Below are 21,719 nucleotides of genomic sequence, written 5' to 3'. Positions count from 1 at the left end.
TCGATCTCCCAATGTTTATTGGAATAATTATTCTTCATTTCTTAATGTTTTGGCAGTTTTTCAGCAGTGTAGTCTTAAGTTTATGTTAAGCCACAGATCTCTACAGGAGTTGAAAAATTTGAAGAACTCAAGGTCAAGAAGCTTGAACGCTATTTTAATGATTTGTCCATGAAAAGTAACAAACATTTCCTGGATGGGGAAGGGGTCAAAACAGTTGGGACAGAGGAGTGAGGTAGGCAAAGATGGCTGTCAATTGATACTAAAAGTTAAAACCCTGAACAAGAGTCAAACAAAAGGACCTGATCCCATATTCTCCCACCCAGCGTGGGCTGTAGACTCAACACCGCACAGCCGTGAACACCTATCTGATATCAGTGTCATACCAGCTATTGTTTTAAAAGACTCTGAAAATATTAGACCTGGTGGAGCCTCTGGCAGCATCTAGTTTCAGCTGGAAGAGCCTGAAGGTCACCTTGGGAGAGTGGAGGATGAGAGGATGGGAGGACGGGAGTTGTGGGGGAAGTCTGCGAGAAACCCAGGCAGAGCTTCAACCGAGCAGTTTCACTTTCAGCTGATTCTATATTAGGATTTCTATTTTAGTTGAGATATGGATTGTGTTTCCTCCTCAGAAGTTATAACCATTGACCTAGCCCATGTCATTTTTAGAAATGAAAAACAAACCAGAAAACAACACTGATACCTTAGAGAAGTGATTTATCCCAGTGTCACAGAGCTAGTAATTGGCAGAAAATAGACATTTAAATCTCCTAACTCCAAACCCAATGCATCAGGGTACTTTGAAGGGAGGATTTGCTCACTCACTTCAGAAGAGGTCGGAGAGGGGGGAGGGGACGTTGGCTGGGAGGATTGGAGTAGTAAGTCTAAAGAGGGATTGGGTGTAGAAAATGTTAAAGAACCAGTACTCTTTAATCACATTGCTTTAAATATAATCAAAGGGGAAAGAAAATAATTGGAGACCTGGAGAAACTGCAACCTATTATAAAACACCATCCTGCCTGTTCGCTCTGGGAAGAGCTGATACCTGCCTTGGGGCCCTTCCTGAGGGAGCTACAGGCTCAGATACCGGTAACTAGAATTTACAAATGTTCAGTGACCGGCAGGGTATAGGGCCCAATCTGAGGTACAACAGATATGTTCAAAATTAACAAGAAAGAAAAGCATTTCATATAAACTGTCAGTGGTACCAAACTTGGTAACAAGCATGAAGAATTATTACAATTCTCTGGACCTCATTTCTTTATCTGGACAAGATGTACCAGGTAGGTGGTTGGCAACTCTAAAATTGTATGATTTTGTGATTTAAAAAAATTTTTAAAGCCATTTTAATTAGAAATTACAGTCTACATATATGCATATTTGCACTTCTTAGTCACCTATCTCTATGTAGGCAGAACAACTCAAGGTCAGAACAACCAAACTGCTGTCCTAGACTATGCCTTCACTGAAGACTCAAGCTGGCACCCTACTTACCATTATATATGCCGACTGGCCCTCGGACCCAGTGAGTGAGATGTCATTCGATGACTGTTAGAGTCCTTGACCTCTCTTCCGTATTAAGAAACTTAATGACATCCAATCATTTAAATAGACTCTTCCTAGATTGCTGGCAATTACTTACAAATCCTTCCAAATGTCTGAGACCAAGAACAACTCTGACTCTTAAAACTAGAAAGCAGGTCTGTTTTACACATGAGAAAAAAAAAAAAAGGCATGGAGCAGACCTCAAGGTCACCATGTACAAATCACAGGAGAACCAAGGAATACCACCAATATATGTTGTACTTTACATTTCGTACTTTACCTCTTTCTTCCAGACCCAATAAAGCTGGCTGGCATTTGACAAACAAACGCCCTTGGCATTTCTGTTTTTCTTTCACAGTCTCCTCCCGTAGGATGTTGCAGTTCAGTCTGGGTTTAGATTAGAAATGGAGTTATCTGTACAGGTATGGTATAGCTGTGAGGGCCTGAGTAGAATGTCCAAAATCATTCATTCACTTAACGCCTGTTAATTGAGCTTGTCCTGCTATGTGCCTGGCGTGATTTTAGGTGCTGAGAATACAGGAGAGAATCTCCAAAATCCCCACCTTTTAGCAGAGGAGAGAGACAGCAAACATGAACACATAGACCTGAAGCAAAGCTAAGTTCTATGAAGATAAATAGCAACAGGAGGGAGGGGTGATATTTGGGATTGAGGGGGTTGGAGAAGGCCTCTCTGAGGAGGTGAGAGTAGAGACCAGGATGGGGTGAGGGAACCAAGTCCTGTGAATTTCTGGGCTTCCTTTCCCAGCCTCCCTTCGAGTGTGATTTGCAAGCAATGAATATTCCCACCTGGCTGAAACAAAAAGGTGCTGGTGGGGGTCCTTGCTCTCCATCCTGTAAATCCACCCTTGACAAAAACAGTGCCTTTCAGACCGGACTACATGGGCTGTTGTATTCAGATTGAACATTAGCTGGAACCTTTTAACTGTCTCCAAACTGCTTCATCGTCAAAAAAGTTACAAAAGCAATAAAGCTGACAGTACCTGTTGAAAATGCAAGGAACAGTATGTGTAAGTAATTGTGTTAGAGGAAGCACACGTTCAATGGCTGGCATTTAATACTGAGAAGTGTTGCTGTGGTTTGTAGTTGGGAAGGCTCTGTAGCCTTGGCTGCTGTGTGTCACTCTCCTTTAAAAGCTGTTTCAGGAAGGATCCACCTGGCTTAAAGCATTGGCGTGCTGATCCTCCCTTTGTCATAATGACGTGATGGTTTGCTGTAAATCAATAACTGATTGCACATTTGTCCAATAGATACTGTCAATTGATGACTTCCGGGAGGAAGCCCAAACAGAATGAAGCAGGAAAAGGAAGATCTAACCTAGGTATTCATGGTTAATTTCACAGCTCCACAGAGGACCTTTGAAGTCCTCTCCCCGCCCTCCCGCAAATCCCCACACTATCTGAAGGCTGGAGGAGCTCTATCTTAGAGCTGTTTGGGAACTGTCTTCAAAACTAGAATGTATACTGCCCAACAGAGAGTCAATTTGAATTTCAAATCCCGTTGTCTCAAACAGTGTTTCCAAGCTAGCCTACCAGCAGAGCCACAACGTTCTTTTTTCTTTTCTTGTTTCTTTTCTATCTCTGCCACTTTAAAAAAGTAACAAAACAAAAAGCAACTTCTCCAGCAGAGATAACAGAAATTGGCCAGAGTTATTTACTTGGCTGCTCTATTTATGGCAACTTGTTTGTGTATTTTTAAATCACAGTTACAATGAGCTATTGTTCAGTTGTGTACTGTAGAAACATATATGTTGCAAACGACTCCCAAGGAATCCTGATGGTACCAGGTTCTTTTCTTTTACCTAACCAAAAAAGTTAAAAATAAAAAAGCAGGATACCGAAGGAATTTGACCGTTTTAATTTGCTTTTATTTGCTAGCCTTTTATGAAATGGCAAAGCTATTAAATATTGCCTCCTCTTCTCTCAATTTCCTCTTATCACCATGTGATAAGGAGGCGATTGCAGAAATTAAAATCTGTTGTTGAGAAGAGATGCAGACCTCTGCTGCAAATATTTATCATTGCTTTCTGGGCTTGCTTGGAGGTTCTGTTTTTGCTTTTCTTGGCCCTTTCTGTGGACACCTGATGCCAAGCTTCCCTTTCTCTTGGTGTACCTAGAAATAGCTCCGAAACAAGATTAGCCTTAAAGTGTGGGGCAGGCAGGTTCTTGTGTTCGAACAATGATATTCACTTAACCTACTTATAAAAACTTTCAGTCATGTACTTGATTAAGTGCATCCCGTGACCTGGCTCCTCTTCTTTTTGTGGCTATTTACTGATAAAAATAAATCTCCTGCGCTAAGCTGTAGGAATCACTTGGAAATGCGAGAAAAGTCCTACGGGGAGAATTCATATGTTAATGAGCCCTTCCCGGGGAGAACTCGGTTCTTCGTGCCATTTGCTGACATCATTGTTATGGGCAGAGTGGAGATGATTTCTTTAAGAGGTGGTTTTGCATATTCTCCCAGCGCTCTGTGGTCCGCGCGTGCACCTGCGGGAGGGGGAGTTTACATAAGCGTCTTGGGGCACTTGCCTCTCCGCTGCTCCACTCGCTGAGGCTCGCGGCGATGGAGCGGGTGGACCGAGGTAGGTGCCGGAGCCGCGCGGCTGGCCAAGTGGGTGGGTAGCTTTTCGAGGAATAACGTGCTCGCAGGACCTCGTGGAGACCTGCCAGGGGCACGGTCAGCAGTGACAGTTCCTGGAAAGAGAGGGCGGCGGCGAGATCAGGCTGGGCAGGCGCCTCCTGCGGACCGGAGCGGGGAACCGAGCCAGCCTGGCATCGCGAGCGGGGCGGCCGGCCCGCCGCGCTCCGCCGAGGGTGGGACCGGCAGGAAGCGAAATGGTTACTTTTTTTTAATGCGGGCTCTGGTTACTTTTGAAGATCGGTCCCAGGCGGGCCCCCGGAGCGGAGCAGAGTCGGGGTTTTTCTCTCCGCGGTGGAGGATCCTGGGGAGACGCAGAGCTGGGACTTGGGGGATGCGGTGGCCTGGACGAGGCGACTCTAACGCGGGGAGCAGAGTCAGCGACGCCGGCGGGGACAGAGGGTCTCCGGGGAGCAGGAGGACCTTTTGCCGACCCCCCACCCCGACCCCTCCCACGGTTGGTTGGGGGCTGCAGGGGTGAGAATCGCCGCGTTGCACCGAAAGTGGGCTCGGCGAGGACAGGCCGGGGAGAGTGCGTCACGGCGGGGCGGGGGCGGGGGCGACCCCCTCGCCCGCCGGGCGGGGCCAAGCGCGGCGCCCTGTCGGGGGGCGCGGCCCGCCGTGGTTTAACGGGGGCCCGGCGCTCGCTGCTCCCTCCCTGCTAGGGTCTCCTCCGGAAATGGGTGGGCGAGGGTGACCGGGAGGGCACCCTGCCCTGTTTCCCTTCGCGAGGCACCGCGCGCCGGCCGCCAGCCTCGGCCGGTCGCAGGGCGGGTGGGCGGCGAGTGCTCGCCGAGGGGCTCGGGAACCCGCGGGCCGGGGCGGGGGCCCCGAGGGGCTGCAGGCCGCGCGTGGCCCCGCTGCCCGCGGCCGCAGGTGGGAGCCGCGGTCCGGGTCCGGGTCCGGGGCTGGATGGCCTCGGGCGGCGTGGACTGAGCGCCGCAGGCTGCAGGGGTGCGCGCGTCGGTGCGCGCCCACGGGGAGGAGGCTTCTGCTCCGACGTTGGGGGCCCCGGGCCACTCGGTACCACCGTTCAGCCGCGGGGCGAGTCTCTTGCTTGGAGGTGACCCTACGCCGGGAGGCGGCGCGAGGCTTTCTTCCGGAGACGGGTAAGGGGGTTCGAAGGCGACTCCAGCCCCGGAGACCGGGGCCCTCTTCTGGGTGGGCGTCGCGTCAGCGCCTGGGAGGGAGGGGTTCACTCCCCTCCGCTGGGTCTGGAGCTCGGCCTCCGGGTGCGGGAGGCCGCGGACTCCGAGAGGGAGCCGGGGGATCGATGCGACCCACGGCCCGGGGCGCCCCCTGGCGGCTCGAGCCGCCACCGCCGCTCGGAGGGTAGGGATCGCGGGGCGCAGGGGGCGCTGACGCCGGCTCCCAAGTGTCTCTGCGGATGCGGGCGTGGGGTGGACCCAGCGGATCCTCGACAGCCGCCGCTGAATTTTCCCCGAAGAAGGGTGGCATCCTTCCCCCCCCCCCCCCGACTCCCCTCCTGACCCCCTTTTTCAAAAGCTCGGGTTTCTACATTAATCTATGTCAGTGTACACCAGGCTATGTGTGGAATTTGTTTTTACAACTCGAGTCTTGTGACTTCTCAAACACTTTCTTGAAGTGTTTTCTCTGGAAACTTGTTTCAAATGAGTGCTGTACGTTTCACAAAGAGGAGTGTTGTTCAGAAGCCAACAGGTGACAGGGTGAAACCCGAGTCTCTGTGTACATTGGAGTCAAGTCTGGCTGCCGTTTCCTTGGGCCGCGGTTGAAAATAGAAATTCAGAAAATCAATAGGAGACTGACTGGAACACAATTTTAAGAAAAGACCTGCGTCCCCCCCCCGCCCCCCCCCCCCCCCCCCCCGTTACGGAAAACATAATGAGTCCATTGGAACCGTGCCTCGCGCGGTGCGCCTCACACCGCCGCATGCGTTTTGGGTTTTGTCCTGATAGACCGGTTTGCAGCCAAATAACCTGACCCCCAAAGCGTCGCTCTGGCAGGGGACCACGCTTTGTCATCGTGTTTCCTCCTTTTGTTAAGCAATCTGTCTTACTGTCGTGGAATGTATTTGTGCATGAAATTAGGATGCTTGGAAACCCGGCAGGGCCCCCATTTCCTCTTGGAAAAATGGATAGCTTCTTGGCAATGGGATGGTGCACGACAGGCCACGCCGTTGTTGGGGGAAAATGTACAAGTTGGATGGACGTTTACCTGGAAAATACAGAAAATGCCAAAGGACACATGGCCTCGTGCCACTAATTGCTGGTACAAAGTAGTTTTAGTTGAGGGATGTTTCATAAGCGATAGGTTCAGATACCTTCGTTACGTTTTTGCTTTTAATTTTTTTATACAAAATATATTTACTTTTTATTCAAGTTATCTTTACAGTTCACGTCGGCGTAAGTAAATGTGGGTTATGCTCTGTTAGCAGCGACTTTGGTCTTGAGCAGACCATAGGCATTGATAGCTCTTTGGGTGTGTGGAAACTTTAAAGAGATCATTGTAGTCATTTTGCTAGCCTGTGCCTTTTATAGGCCTCAGGCTTTTTTATTTTTATTTTTTATTTTAAGTTAGGGACATCATAAACAAGGAGATGTGTGCACCCATAAGGGTTATATTTTGTGTACTGAGAAGAATGGAAGTGTTACAAGTTTCACTGCTACCAAATTAGCCTGGAGTTAAATTTAATTCACCTGCATGTTTAGCCTAGCAGCAGAGTAACTTGATTTGGGTATGTGTGATCTGCACCTTCTTGTTAACAAGCAGTTTAACAAAGAAGTTGTTAAGTAGTTTGTGGTCCACTGGGTGGCACTTAGCAGCAGGGGACACCTCGGGGATGTTAGCCCACGGACTTGACAAATCAGTATCTGTTCTGGTTTTGGGTGATCAAAGGATTTCTAACTCCCCTGGGCATGTTCACGTGAGAAATACTTATTCATAAAGACCTTACCATACCAGGGTAGTCTTCACGTGGGAACTAGAGTGGGATTACATTGGGGAAAGTTTTTGTAATTAGGGGTATGACCTTAGACTTCATTTACATTGGCGGCCACTGAAAATTATTTTGTTTTCTGTTCACATGCTTTTGATTTGATTTGGTGACTTGGTCCAAGAAAATGATGAATGATGTTATAGGAGCCCTACCAGAACTGATGTACAGTTATCACCTCAATAAGGGTCTGATTGAATTCATTGTCCTCAACTCCCTCAGACCCTCACTCTCCATCTGACTTGCCTATGTAGTTTCCATATTGGTACATGACAGATGTTTCAATCAGGTAAGATTTGAAAGTGTCTTTGACCCAGTTTCTCTCTTTCCTTTTACCTTCTTTCCGAACATGTTTGGGCTCTCTTGGTGATAACGGCTAATAGGTCCCTCCCAGGTTCCCTTTCTCTTTCCTGACCATCTCTATCCTGTTAATTTTCCTTAAGACCAGGAGTGGCACCCGCCTACTCATAACCTTTTTGTCCTCTCCCATTGCCTAGAGCAGTGGTCGGCAAACTGCGGCTCGGCTTCCGAGCCTCGGTTTGCCGCTCTGTTGACTAATGAGTTTGCCGGACCACTGGCCTAGAGGATTAAGTGCAAAGTCTTCTGCTTGACATGTACTACTTTGAAAGTTCATTCAGTGCTACCACTGCCACCCATTGTTGCTTCTGTGGAAGAATCTGTCTTCCAGTGAAACTGTCCACTGTTGACTGCCTCTGGACCTTCATATACTGTGCTGACGTATTAAGCTTCAGGGAAAAATAATAAAGGTTTAAATATAGATGTCAAGGTCAATCAAAATAATAATCCTTAGCTACTCTGGGTGCAGCATACAGCTCATCAGAAAATAAATGGTCTCCAAACACCAAAATAGCATTGCAAAATAATAAAGCTACTTTTTAATTCGAATAACACCTTCATGTACTGTATGTTATCTTATTTAACCAGTGATGACTGCGCTTATGGGAGGAATGCCTAAGCCCTTGTCCACAACATAATTATTCTATATGCTTTTAGATAATTTTTTTCAAAGGAATAGTTGCCTAATTTACAGCGTATTGAAAGCAACACATTTAAAAAGATTTGGAGGTTGTTGGTTGTGGGCCATGGGAAAAGGTTACTTAAGAAGAAACTCAAGTAGCAGGAACCCAGACGTCATGAGAACAGGGAGAGAAAAAACTTATAAAAACTTGTCTACCATCTTAGCCACGGGGCCATGCACTCCTGGACATCAGCTCTACAATGTGAGGTAGCCCTCGAACCGGCCCTGTATTCTAGTTGAGGAACCAGGTTCTCAGGTCACACCCAGCTGGGATGGCTGGATTAGAATTCCTGTGTCTTGAATCCTGAAGCCAGTGTTTTTCTACTGTTGATTTTTTACTCCCAAGTGGAAAGATGATCAGCCAAAGACTAAATCATATAGAATTACACATATAACCATCATTAAAGAAAGCAAGAGAATGTATAATGGAATTTGGAAGCATTCTCGGCGCGATGGATACTTTTTTTCAGTTCTGGCTTTTAATGGAATAAATGTCAGTTGCCTTCTTTCTGATTTTTCCCAGAACCATTCAATAACGGTCTTTAAAGATAAGGATGAGTGAGTTAATGGAGTGAATGCATCTAGCAGTAAATTTCATGAGAAACCTCTCATTACATCACCATGTTGGATGAATGAAGCTGTACTCTAATTTGGGTAACAAGCGCTACCTCACAGCCAAGCATACTAATATACTGGGTCCTTACAATAGTTGCTCTCCCTAACACCACTGGAAAGATCCTGCCATGCTCTGTAGACCATTATACGTGCTGTGTGTGCATGCACGCACGCATGCGTGTACACATGTATACGCGTGCATGTGCTTGCATGCGCACTGTGTGTATCCTGTTAGAAATTTTATGTAGGGATGGGTTAGGATCTGAGTCCAAGGGATCTGGGAAAGGTGGTCAATAGTTGGGCAAAATTGTTTGCTCCACAGGAAGCTAGAGCCTTCCCAAACTAAAATAAATGATGAAACTCACATGTTCACATGTCAACATTCGGTCCTTTTTTATTTTATTTTATTAACATGTTGTTCTTATTCCAGATGTCGCTGGTTAGCTTCAAGGAAATCTATGTAGTCACAGGGAAAGTAACAATGCCAGTTGGTGCCCATCAATAGTAACTTTAATTCTTTATATTCATATAACTTTTTCTTCTTTAAAACTTTCATATCCTTAGAAAATAGATGCAATTTTTAAGAACCAGGCCCCAAGATGTGGTGGCTTGTCAAAGGCATGAAGACTTCAGGGCTGAGTCCACTGAATGCTGAGAGCACCAGATTCCATTCCCCTAAGGATTGCTCTTCCCTTGGGTCACATGTTCTCTTGACAATTATGATGACGGAGAAGTCATACATCTGAGAGCTGTTTGTCTTTGGGTCTTTTTAAATGGAAAGAAGTAGCTATTGAACGATTCCAAAGGGGGAAGGGAGAAAAAGGACAAAGGAGGGATATGGTTCCATTTTGTGTTGTCTGGCTTGAAGTTACTCCCACGATAACCCTTGTCTTTCTTATCTCATCTCTCTCTACCCAACCTCGGGCTTCTTTCTCCCCACCCTAGTGTCCACGTCTTGCTCTTCTGTTTGTCATCATTTCTCTCCTTGACTCCTGTAGTTGGCTTTTAGTCTTCTCTTCAAAATAAAATCTGCAACTATCATAACCTGCTCGAATTTAATTCCATTTCCTGCTCTTTGTGCTTGCCGTCAGTGCCATCTTTGATGGCGGTGTTCGTTCTTAAAGGTGTTGCTTCCTCTCACATTTCCTTAATGGTCAGACTCTGGGACATGAACAAACCCAACCCTGAAAACGTTTACTTCTCTCTGCATTACAAGACTTATTTACATCCAGAGTTATAAAGAGGTGGTGGAGCGGTGGGGCCCCTACTGATTCATTCCCTTAACAGGGTCAGTCCTAGTACAAAATGGCTTACTGCATAGTTGTCATTCATGTGTGATTGGGTTCATTCAGCTTAGTACAGCATTTCAAGACCAGGATAATAAACCTGCCTCCCCATAATCACAGAATACTGATGGTTTGAACTATTTGGGCTTTTTATTCTATTTATCTCCAGCATCTAACATCATGCCTTGCACATTGTTTTTTAAAGGAACATTTTCTAAACAGCTATGTTTAATTGAACTATGGTTTGGTAAGAGAATATGAAAAATACACACTTTCAAATGGTGTGTTGTGTATGTGAGAAAGAGGAGCAGGAAGAGGGTGATAAAACAAATGAAGCAAAATGTAAGCAGTTGATGAGTCCGGGCAAATGCTGTAAAGGAATTGCCTACTCTTCTTGCAACTCTTCTGAAGTTTGAAACTACATCAAAATAAAAATTATTTATAAAAGTAAAATACAAAATAAATAAAGGAACATCTAAGTGGTTCTGAAAAATCAAAACAAAAAAACCCCACACCAAACAACTTGAAAAAAATTTCACCCACTATCATAACCCCATTTGTAAACTGATTTGTGTCCCTCTTTCACGTGATTAACCTTAAGAGACAACACCTGGAAATGAAATTAATGGAATTTTTCTATCAGATTTAATTCACCCATGGTTTCATGTTTAGCCTAAAAGGAGGTATTTTGGCAGACCAAACAGTCACGTTTACGTGTCATTAGGAAGAGCAAATACCATATAGTCATATACATGCCTACGTAAGGGATATTTGTGAGATCATATTTTTATTACTTTTATTATTTTAACCTTTTGCAAGGGCAAGAACATGCTCAGCAGTCAACTGCTGTCGTATGTGATGAGATGAGACAGTGATATGCTTAAGAATATATTCTGGGTCTGCTGACAAGTACAAGTCATTTTAAAAAAGTAAGAATCCAAAATCAACTTTTTTTGTTATTAAAGAAAAACAGAAGCATCTCTTACCACAACCTGGTAGGTGGAGGTCATGCTATATAACTTTTATTTATTTTTTTAATATTTTTGTTGATTTCAGAGAGGAAAGGAGAGGGATCGAGAGAGATAAGAACATCAATGATGAGAGAGAATCATTGATCGGCTGCCTCCTACACGCTCCCGCAGCCCGGGCAGGTGCCCTGACTGGGAATTGAACTGTGACTTCCTGGCTCATAGGTTGATGCTCAACCACTGAGTCACGCCAGCTGGGCCTCTTATTTTTCTAATGTTTATTTTTGGTCAGCTCTGAGAACTTTCTAATAAATGTAAATGACTTGTTATTTTGTGTAATTATCTGCTGACACAAAGGAAAAAGAAAGAGGCTTTCTCCAAAGAATCAACTCTGAAGCAACAATTCATGAGGCCATTGAATTTTTATGATCCTTTCAACTGTCTTCTCCTCGAAGTCCTTCTCTGGGCCAAGTGGACGGTCTCCCATCCAGTTACGTCCCTTTGCGTGCCTGCAGTGCAGTCGCGCGGCTGGTTCACCAAAGGAAAGGAGCTGGGGCAACAGATCCACCTTGGGGAGGCAGGGGCTGAGGGCTTTGAGGTCACAGGCCGGGTTCTAAGGGTGCTGCCAGTTCCCTTACTGACCTTGGACGGTTGACCTGTGGCAAATCACTCTGAGGCCGTCTCCTCCTCGGTTAACAAGATACACCCTGATTGGGTTGCTTGATATGGTGATTAAATGCCATAACACTAACAGGCGAGGCCCAGAGAACTATGTTAGCTGTCAGAGGGCCAACAGGTGAAACCAAAAGCCGTGATACAGTGACTGTCACTCAGGACCCTTCCGTTGGTCTCTCCTCTCTCCGCGCAGTCGCGGAATGAAGTGCTCAGTGTGGGTTGTGGAAAGGCTGGAGGGTGTGTGCGAGTTGGAGGCCTGAGATGTGGTGGCACATCCAGATGATTGGGAGGTGGGGGTTGTGGCCGTCAGTGCCGAAGTTGATTTACGTTGAATAGGATGGTCACTTACTGTGCCTTTTCCATAAAAGGCTAATCAAGGAATACAGCCCTCAAAGGAACTCAGATCTTTGGCAATCTGCACCTTTGTGTTACCTTAGAAAACCCATGGTTTATCTTCATTTGTGGTGTTTTCTCTTGTTTTATAAGATCGTGACACTTAATTTTTAGGTTCTATGTAATATTTATGTTCTTTGTAAGTTTGTGCAGCGTAGGTACCTTAGTGTCTTCCTCCTTGGCCAGATGTGTCAAGGGACAAATAGGTATATTTCATGATTCAGGTGAAATTTCATTGCAAGCACCCCTGCTCCTGGGGAGGTGTTTGAGTTACTAATTCAATTCTTAACTTCTAGTTTTGGACATATGGGAGCTTTTGTTTGTTAGTGTTGTGTGTGTGTGTGTGTGGGTGTGTGTGTGTGTGTGTGTGTGTGTGTTTAAATGAAAGCAAAAGACTAAATCCAAGAAATGTTCTGTCATTAACACATTCTTTTTTATTAAGGAGTAAGTGCAACGCCCTGTGTTAGAAAGCCTTTCCTAAGTCAAGACATGAATGAGTTGCACCTGTGTGAAATGATGACTTGCTTAAGAGGTCATAACCTCCCAGTGGTGGTGTAGGAAATGAGGTCATCTTTACTTTTTGTTCAGGGCGAAGGAAAGTTAAATTTATTAGTTGGAATAATATCTACTGTGTGGCTTTGCTCCTACTGCTGGGACAGATCACAGCCAATGGGTGTTTGGCCTTCCATTTGTGTCTTTGAGGTATAGAAGAAAAACCGTACGCTTTTCATAATCATATGTTTTAGTAAGTAACCTTTTCTAACAGGGTAAGTATTTAGAGTCGCGTTGAGATAATCACTGATAAATGACTTAGTTTCAGTCTGGAAGTGTTGAGGTTTTTCCTACCTGTTTAAGCAAACAAGGGAATTTTTTAAGGCAGAATAATTTTTAGAAGTCTGATGTGGCAGGCACATAGTCTGGATCCTGGCTTTTATTTTAGCTGGGTGACCTTGGGCAAGTCACTTAACTTCCTTGAGCCTTGTTTTCTCTAAACTTGGGTTGGGCTATTTATCTACAAATTTTTTTTGGTAGAAAGAAAGGGGCAGTTATAAAAAGCTTCATCTGATTCTGAAAATCTTGTATCTTTGTTTCGTCTTGGGGCTTTGGGATGAGGGGTGGTTTTTAAAAATCAGAAAAAACTTATAAGGAACATAAATGGTGATGATCAAGTTCCCTGGGTTGTAGGGCAGGGACTGTTTCCGAGACGCCTTTATAGCCCTTCATCTGAGGGGACTTCCTTTGCCCAATAGCAGGCTGATAGCATGTCACACATAGTAGGTGCTGCAGAACGTTTCAGTGGATGCCTGCTAATAATGCAGCTCAACACTAACAGTCAGCACGCTGGGTTTTATTTTAACCTCGCGCTTGGATTCAGTTATTTTTTGTTGAAGGAACTCATTAATGAATGTCTGGCTAACTTCAGCCCATAGATAGTAAGGGCTTGCAGATTTAACATGCTATATAAGGATTTAACTGTGCTATTTCTACCCAATGAGTAAACTAAGTTTAGTGTCTCTCAAAACTTTATTAGAAACCTGAAACCTAAGCAGTTTGGCCCAGCGGACCCACGCCGCAGGCCGCAATGCCTGGGTGGGGAGAATCGATGAGGACATGTGGGGAGTGGAGTGGGGTCTGGGGCCATTTTTCATGGCACATAGTGGGGAAGGTGGGAAGAGGTACAATCCCCACACTTCTTTTTTCAACTCATGGGACTTCACAGGGATTTCATTTGTGGGAAGTGTAATCTGATGTGTCAGGCAAGGCGATTTTCTTGAACCTTTCCAATGAACCATTGTGTGGAGAAGCACCTTCGAAGGGCCACTGGGACTAAACTAATGTTGGTGGCATCTTCCGAAATGCTGAGCTGGAAAGGGGGCTATTTCTGCATTATGGAGCCCTGATTTTAAGTGTCAGTGGGCCTGGGGGCTGGGGGCGGTGAACTAGTAAGTTGGGTGTTTTCTGAGGGCCCAGCTATATGTAAACAGGCATCCAATAAGAGCCATGCCTGCAGGTTTTCAATTTGCTTTTTCTTATATTGTCCACAGCAGCCATTGTTTGATGTCCTGTGACTGAGAAAACCAGCCTTCGAACGTTGCTATGCCTTTGGAGATGGAGCCCAAAATGAGCAAACTCGCCTTCGGGTGCCAGCGAAGTTCCACGTCAGATGATGACTCTGGCTGTGCGCTGGAGGAGTATGCCTGGGTGCCCCCCGGACTTCGACCGGAGCAGGTGGGAACCTGGTCGTCCCGTGTTGTGTTTTTCAATGAGTTAAGATTTTTAAAGAATTTTTAACAATTTCTAGAACATCACTGCCACACTGACACGCTACCCTCCTCAGTCCTCTCTCCCCTTTGGATGGTTTTACAGTTTTGCTTTTCAAGGTCATACCTCGTTTCTCAATGAAAGTTTTCTATTCCTCTTGAGCTCTTGGGTCCAGATTCCTAGGAGGATGCTCTGGTGACCGGAATCCAGAGCACTGCTCATGCATTTGTTAAGTGGGTTTCTGATGAGTCCCTTTGCAGAGAATGAGAGGAATTTAACCTTTTGAAAGACTCCTATAGCAACAAAAAGGTAATAAAAGAGGCAAGTTTCCACGCCAGCTCTCAGCAGAGCTTTTGCTTTGGAAGAGAGGAAATGCAGAGCTGGGAGAAACCATCTGAAGTGTCATTGCGTTGACCTTTGATAACCTTGCACATAAAAGAATCTGTCACCACTCAGTGGGGATGGAACACTAATATTGAAGAGCTAATTTGGGGCTTTGTTTGGATTGCTATTTTAAGGAAGATGAGAACATTCTGGATGCCTATTTTTATTTTCCCAATGTCCTTATAATGATGAACTTGTTAAAAATTGCAGGTGATAAATGTTATCATAGGGCTGAGGCATAGTTTGAAATAAAAGGTGTGCGGTTGCTTGAGTTATGGTTGTTTCCTGTATGGTGGGAAACTCTCTTGAGAATAGGGGCTTCTCATTCTTCAAGGGCCTAGCATCATACTTGGCACACAGGTGTACTCAGTGTTTTTATAGCTGCAAACGCTGCTGTCGCTGATACAGTGGGGAGAGGGGAGAGTGCCGGTGCACTAGATAGGAAAGCGATATTTTGACAAACTGCTTATTAATAAAGAACCCCTGCCCTAGCGGATTTGGCTCAGTGGATAGAGTGTCAGCCTGCGGACTGAAGGGTCCCAGGTTCGATTCCGGCCAAGAGCACATGTCTGGGTTGTGGGCTCGATCCCCAGTGGGGGACTTGCAGAGGAGGCAGCCGATCAATGATTCTCTCTCATCACTGATGTTTCTGTCTCTCTCTCCCTCTCCCTTCCTCTCTGAAATCAATAAAGAAATATTTAAAAAAAAAAAAAAAAGAAAGAAAGAAAAAGAACCCCTTTTAGAAGCTTAGGGTGGGTAGGTTTTGTGAGATACTAAGGTATTGAAGCAGGCAGGCCCCCAATTCCCCAATCTCCTGTCTTTCTTTCCTGAATCCCTTTTCTTCTTTCTCAGCACTGTGGTATTCTTGAAGGGATGCTCCTTTAAATAAAACAGGAAAAAAAATGAGTTCTCCTTTCCAAATGAACCAAGTCTAGCTCACTATGGCTCCCCTCCAGTGTCTTTGGGGAAATTGACTCCGGTATTTAGAAAATAACACCCATGGAAGCAAAGAAAGCCGACGCTTGGAGAGAACCTGATAAGGGAGAGTTTACAGAGGGTAACAAAACAGCTTTTTGTCTTTGTAACATGTAAATTTCAGAGATCAAATTCAGCGTGCTTGTGTGCTGGCGGGGTTTGGGACAGTGTCGCGCCGCCTGTGTGGCCATTTGTAGCATTCACCCAGGACTCTCGCTGACCCTGGGGAGACTGGGCTGGGGAACTGTGGCATTAAAGGTGCATATTTTATGGCGTGTAATTTATGACGGCCCTAATTGTCACTGCAAATTACATTCCTGAAGAGGAGTTAGCAGCTGGCTGCGAGTTGGCTCAGCTGGTCTTCTCATTAGCACAAGAGGCCAAACCTTGTCCCTGCAGGGACAAGTAACTTTTTAAGATGGAGTGAGCGAAGACGCTCACTTTCTCCATGTCTCTCTCTCCCTCTCTTCCTCAGATCCAGCTCTATTTTGCTTGCTTACCAGAGGAAAAGGTTCCGTATGTTAACAGCCCTGGAGAGAAACATCGAATTAAACAGCTTTTGTACCAGTTGCCACCACATGACAATGAGGTAAAATAACAGGAAGAAGGCTAAGAAAATAAACACCAAGCATTGCGATGTCCCTCATAAACCCCAGCTCCTCCCATCTCTTGCCTTTCTTCAGTTAAAATATGGCCGGAGAATACAGCTTTCCATTCTTTCGGAGAGAAAAGGGTGTCAGTGCAGTAAACACAAGTTGGTTTTTACAGTGTTTGCAGCCACCCACCGGAGACCAGGGGCCTGCAGGTGCCTGAGACCGCCCCACCCCCTCATCCAGGCTCAGTGCCTCACGGTAGTTCAGGCCCGGAGTTGACTTGAGTGCCTGCAGAATGTAGAGCAAACGTGGCAATTAAATTGAAACCTTTTGTAGAAAGGTTAATATGTTACATTTTCTTAGAGTCTCTGCTGACAAGAGTTGAAATTAAACATTTCGTATTTTAAGAAAAGAGTGTTCTTTTAAATTGCTTTTCCCTCTTGCTAGAGGCCGTAAGGCTTTGAGTCAATGAAAGGTCTGGTGTTATTTCTAAACTGGAGATGCAGGGGGCAGGCCAGCTAAGCGTGCGCTTCGTTTCTGGAAATGGAGAGCGGGTGAGGGGGATGTGCTCCAGGGTGGTCCTTCTGTGTTCCTCCCGCGCAGGTGCGGTATTGCCAGTCCTTGAGCGAAGAGGAGAAGAAAGAACTGCAGGTGTTCAGCGCTCAGCGGAAGAAGGAAGCGCTGGGAAGAGGCACGATCAAACTTCTGTCCAGAGCCGTGATGCACGCCGTGTGCGAGCAGGTAGCCCTTTCCAGGACGAGTGGCCCGTGGTGGTGATGTGGATGGAGTGGGCTGGGGGTGGGAGGGTGACAGGGCCAGCACACGTGTGGGCCCCAAAGGCCTCCAAAAACTAAGCCAAAGAAAGGCAGCCTAGCTCTTCATCAAATGGGGATTCATGTTTATAACTGGCTGCACTGCCGGGTGTGCCGGGACAGTCAGTCTGCCCGTAGGCAACCATCGGGTGACCTCCTGCTCCCCCTAGGGTCCTGGCAGGTTGGGCGGTGCTAGGGTACACCTAGTGTTCACAAAAGGCAGACATAATGAAGACATTCAGACCCTTACCGGCCATTCTCAGCGTCAGAAACGCACCCAGCAGGAGGCTGGCTCAGGGAAACCACCCTTCATGTGAGTGGGACAAAACCCTTTTTAGGAACAGTCTTGGGGGGAAGTCTGTCGGAGGCCTGCTCATTTCAGCTGAGAGTCGCACCTAATCCAGCATTAAGGAGCTACTTAATCACTCATAGGAGGGGAGAAAAATAAAAAGCTTTCCTGACAAATTTGGGACTTAGTGGCAAGTGGAGAGGCTGAGAATCCCGTCATCCCAGAAGGATCGTTCTTTCTGTTTTCAGTGCGGGTTGAAGATCAACGGAGGCGAGATTGCCGTGTTCGCCTCGCGGGCGGGCCCCGGAGTGTGCTGGCACCCGTCCTGTTTTGTCTGCTTCACGTGTAACGAGCTGCTGGTGGACCTCATCTATTTTTATCAGGATGGAAAAATTCACTGTGGCAGGCACCACGCTGAACTGCTCAAACCCCGGTGCTCGGCATGTGACGAGGTAAAAACGTTCATCCCTTAACGCTGGGAAAAATAAGCTCCCAGTCAGCCAATATTCCACTGTTCACCTCTAAGCAAAATAAAGAGCGGGCCCCAGGCGTCTGTGCCTCGATAAGTGGGAGGCTCTTGATGGATGGGAGAGAAAAACGAGTGGCAAGGAGAGCAGAGCAGATGATCTTATTCCTGTTAGGGAAAGGGGGAACAAACCAAGACTGTACACTTGTTTGTACACATCCAGACACAGTACGGCAAGTCATGCACTACGTTAACAGTGGTTACCTGTGGGGCACGTGGGAAGGGATGGTGGTGTGAAAGGAATTTTTTTCTTAAGCTTTTTAAAGTCATTTTAGATTGACAGAAGAGTTGGAGGTGTTAGAGGTCCTTACACCCTTCTCCCAGCTTTCCCTGTTGTTAGTATCTTCCAGAGTTATGTGCATTGAAACTGAGAAGTTAATATTGCTGTTATACCATTAACTAAACTGTACACTTTAGATTTCTAGTTTTGCTACTTAATGTGTCTTTTCTATTCTAAGATCCAATCCAGGGTACCTCATTACATTTTTATATATATATATATATATATATATATATATATATATATATATATATATATATATATATATAAATTTTTTAGTCTCCTTCGCTCAGTGACAGTGAATGTTCAGTTTTTTCTTTATACATTTGTTTGGGGTTGTGTGTGTTTTTTAATAATGTGACATTTGAAAATTTTTTTGAAACCAAAAATGCAAAGAACGGAGTCTTTAGTCTGCCGATGGCCACCAGGTCAAGCGAAGCAGCAGCCATACAAGTGTGGCTCACACAGCCCAGCGTCTGGATTGCTGTACATGTTGACTCCACAGACATTTTTACGAGTTTTCTATTAAAACACAGACCACTGAATTATTTCAATGTTAATGTCTTCTTTGCCAGATTATGCCAATAAAATGCAATTGGGGAGCAAAATAATGACCAAATTAATTATCTCCAATGAAGAAACCTGTTTTATTTTTCAATTATGGTTGACATTCACTATTATATTGGTTTCAGGTGTACAGCATAGGGGTTGGACATTTATAAAGTTTAAACAAGCACTTAGTTTCTCTTTTTTTCACATTTTCAATGACGGCTCTTGTTTTATAGCGAAAGCAAGTTAGAGTCAAGCTTGAGGCTGTAAGAAACAAGGTTAGCCATCTCAGCGACTTGGCCTTGGAAAGAGCTCGCAGTGATTCTCTGTCATCCTCTCTTTCCTGTTCCTCTTAAAGATCATTTTTGCTGATGAGTGCACGGAAGCGGAGGGTCGCCACTGGCACATGAAACACTTCTGCTGCCTTGAGTGTGAGACGGTCCTGGGCGGGCAGAGGTACATCATGAAGGACGGCCGCCCGTTCTGCTGTGGCTGCTTCGAGTCTCTGTACGCGGAGTACTGTGAGACCTGCGGCGAGCACATCGGTGAGTCACAGCCCGGCCTGTCTGCGCAGCCTCGCTCCCATCAGCCTTTGTGATTGTCCACAGTCTATTTTTTTTTTAATTGAGGTATAATTTACATACAGGAAATGTACAGATCTTAAATGTTTCAGTTGTATGAGTTTTGACCAATGACTATAGAATCGATTCTCATTTGAGGGATTTGCATTCTACAAAGTCGCCTGACTGATGGAATACCGAGCATTGCTCCTAGGACAGTGGCCGGCAAACTGCGGCTCGCGAGCCACATGCGGCTCTTTGGCCCCTTGAGTGTGGCTCTTCCACAAAATACCACGTGCGGGCGCGCACGTACAGTGCGATTGAAACTTCATGGTCCATGCGCAGAAGTCGGTTTTCGGCTCGCAAAAGAAATTTCAATCGTTGTACTGTTGATACTTGGCCCTGTTGACTAATGAGTTTGCCGACCACTGTCCTAGGGGAAATACAGGGATAGGTTCCTGCCCGCCCCCAGTCACATATATTGCTGGTTCATTAACACTGAAGTTGCAGCCAGCAGCACTGTACCATGTGACTGAATGAAGCTTATCTAACACACGTATTTTTTCTATAAGGCAGATCACAGCCTTCCTGTACTTAGGATCACTGGACAGCATCTTAGCACTATGCTTGAGGGCCATTTAAATAGCAAAAGCACCAAAAAAGTACAAAAATCTAAAGGAAACATGGTATAAGTAGACCACGAATATGCCACTTGCTGAAAGCACAAGAGCGGAAACAGAAGGCAGAGGATCACCTTGTTTGACCTCACCTGGGAGCATATATGGTGGTCAACTCAAATTTTTCACCCCTCTGCACATGTCCGCAAATGACCTTGAAAACGGCAAATACTGATTTGGGGGTTACAAACCAATTTTAGCAGGTAGGCAGATTCACAGATACGGACTTGGTGTGACCCACAACCCTATCAAGAAACAGAACCTTCCCATCACCCCTCTTCCCGTCTCTTCCTGCTCCCTTTGTTTCAAGGTTGAACTGTAGCCTGTTGTTCTGTCCTTTCTCAAAACAGGTGTGGACCACGCCCAGATGACCTACGACGGGCAGCACTGGCACGCGACCGAAGCCTGCTTCTCCTGTGCCCAGTGCAAAGCCTCTCTGCTGGGGTGCCCCTTCCTCCCCAAACAAGGCCAGATCTATTGCTCAAAAACGTGCAGCCTCGGCGAAGACATCCACGCCTCCGATTCCTCCGACTCTGCGTTTCAGTCTGCTCGGTCGAGAGACTCCAGAAGAAGCGTCCGGATGGGCAAAAGCAGCCGCTCGGCGGACCAGTGCCGACAGTCTCTCCTCCTGTCCCCCGCTCTCAACTACAAGTTCCCTGGCCTCTCGGGCAGCGCCGACGACACCCTCTCTCGGAAGTTGGACGACCTGAGTCTCTCCAGGCAGGGAGCGGGTTTTGTCAGGGACGACTTTTGGAAAGGCAGAGTCGAGCACGAAACCCCAGAAGACCCCGAAGAATGGGCCGAGCATGAAGATTATATGACGCAGCTCCTCCTCAAGTTTGGTGATCAAAGCCTCTTTCAGCAGCAGCCCAACGAGATAGATATTCGAGCCAGTGAGCACTGGATATCTGAGAACATGGTTAAAAATAAGACCGAGTTAAAGCAAAATAACCAGAGCCTCGCAAGTAAAAAATACCAATCTGATATGTATTGGGCACAGTCACAAGATGGCCTGGGAGATTCTGCGTACGGCAGCCACCCGGGCCCGGCAAGCAGCAGACGGCTCCAGGAGCTGGATCTGGACCATGGGGCCTCGGGATACAGTCATGATCAGGCACAGTGGTATGGAGATTCCCTGGAGTGCTTGTCAGACTTGAAACCGGAGCAGAGCGTTCGGGATTCTATGGATTCTTTGGCTTTGTCCAACATCACAGGTACGTACGTAATCTAGGGATTATGCGGTGTTTGGAAAAAGAGCCACTAAAAAGTCTGTTCTGGAAATTTACCGTTCGGCACCAGGAGTGGCTACGTTAATTAAAATTGGAGACCAAGGGAAGGAAGGCGTCTCATCCAATGCCAAACGCTGTCTAGCAAAACAAACATGCACATGTGTGTGCATATATGTACACACACACACACACACACACACACACACATATATTCATATATATTCTTAATATACATATACTTTAATATATATTTTTTATTGATTTGGGAGAGGGAGAGAGAAATAGAAACATCAGTGATGAGAGAGAATCATTGATCAGCTACCTACTGCACGTCCCCACTAGGGATTGAGCCCGCAACCCAGGCATGTGCTCTGACCGGGAATTGAATGGTGACCTGGTTCATAGGTCAACGCTCAACCACTGACCCACACCG

General features: G+C 46.1%; 1 protein-coding gene across 6 annotated transcripts in view; it reads left to right on the top strand.

The window, feature by feature from the left end:
• The window catches only part of PRICKLE1 (prickle planar cell polarity protein 1), a 105,502-nt gene that overhangs the window by 74,952 nt on the left and 8,831 nt on the right, over positions 1 to 21,719 (top strand). The window contains exons 1-7 of one of the 6 annotated variants that reach the window (XM_079775615.1): positions 465 to 4,144; positions 14,196 to 14,379; positions 16,247 to 16,360; positions 16,968 to 17,105; positions 17,714 to 17,917; positions 19,179 to 19,365; positions 20,408 to 21,271. In XM_079775615.1, the coding sequence (XP_079631741.1) occupies positions 14,248 to 14,379; positions 16,247 to 16,360; positions 16,968 to 17,105; positions 17,714 to 17,917; positions 19,179 to 19,365; positions 20,408 to 21,271 (1,639 nt within the window). In that variant the 5' untranslated portion in view covers positions 465 to 4,144; positions 14,196 to 14,247. Of the gene's footprint in view, positions 1 to 464; positions 4,145 to 4,177; positions 4,678 to 5,003; positions 5,310 to 14,195; positions 14,380 to 16,246; positions 16,361 to 16,967; positions 17,106 to 17,713; positions 17,918 to 19,178; positions 19,366 to 20,407; positions 21,272 to 21,719 lie in introns of those variants that run through there. The other 5 variants (XM_079775613.1, XM_079775614.1, XM_079775611.1 and 2 more) reach the window with 5 other exon arrangements.

Source organism: Cnephaeus nilssonii, assembly GCF_951640355.1.
Source record: "Cnephaeus nilssonii genome assembly, chromosome: 6".
Taxonomy (NCBI): domain Eukaryota; kingdom Metazoa; phylum Chordata; class Mammalia; order Chiroptera; family Vespertilionidae; genus Cnephaeus; species Cnephaeus nilssonii.
The sequence above is the reverse complement of the archived record's forward strand: the minus strand, read 5'-3'. Positions and strand labels throughout refer to the sequence as shown.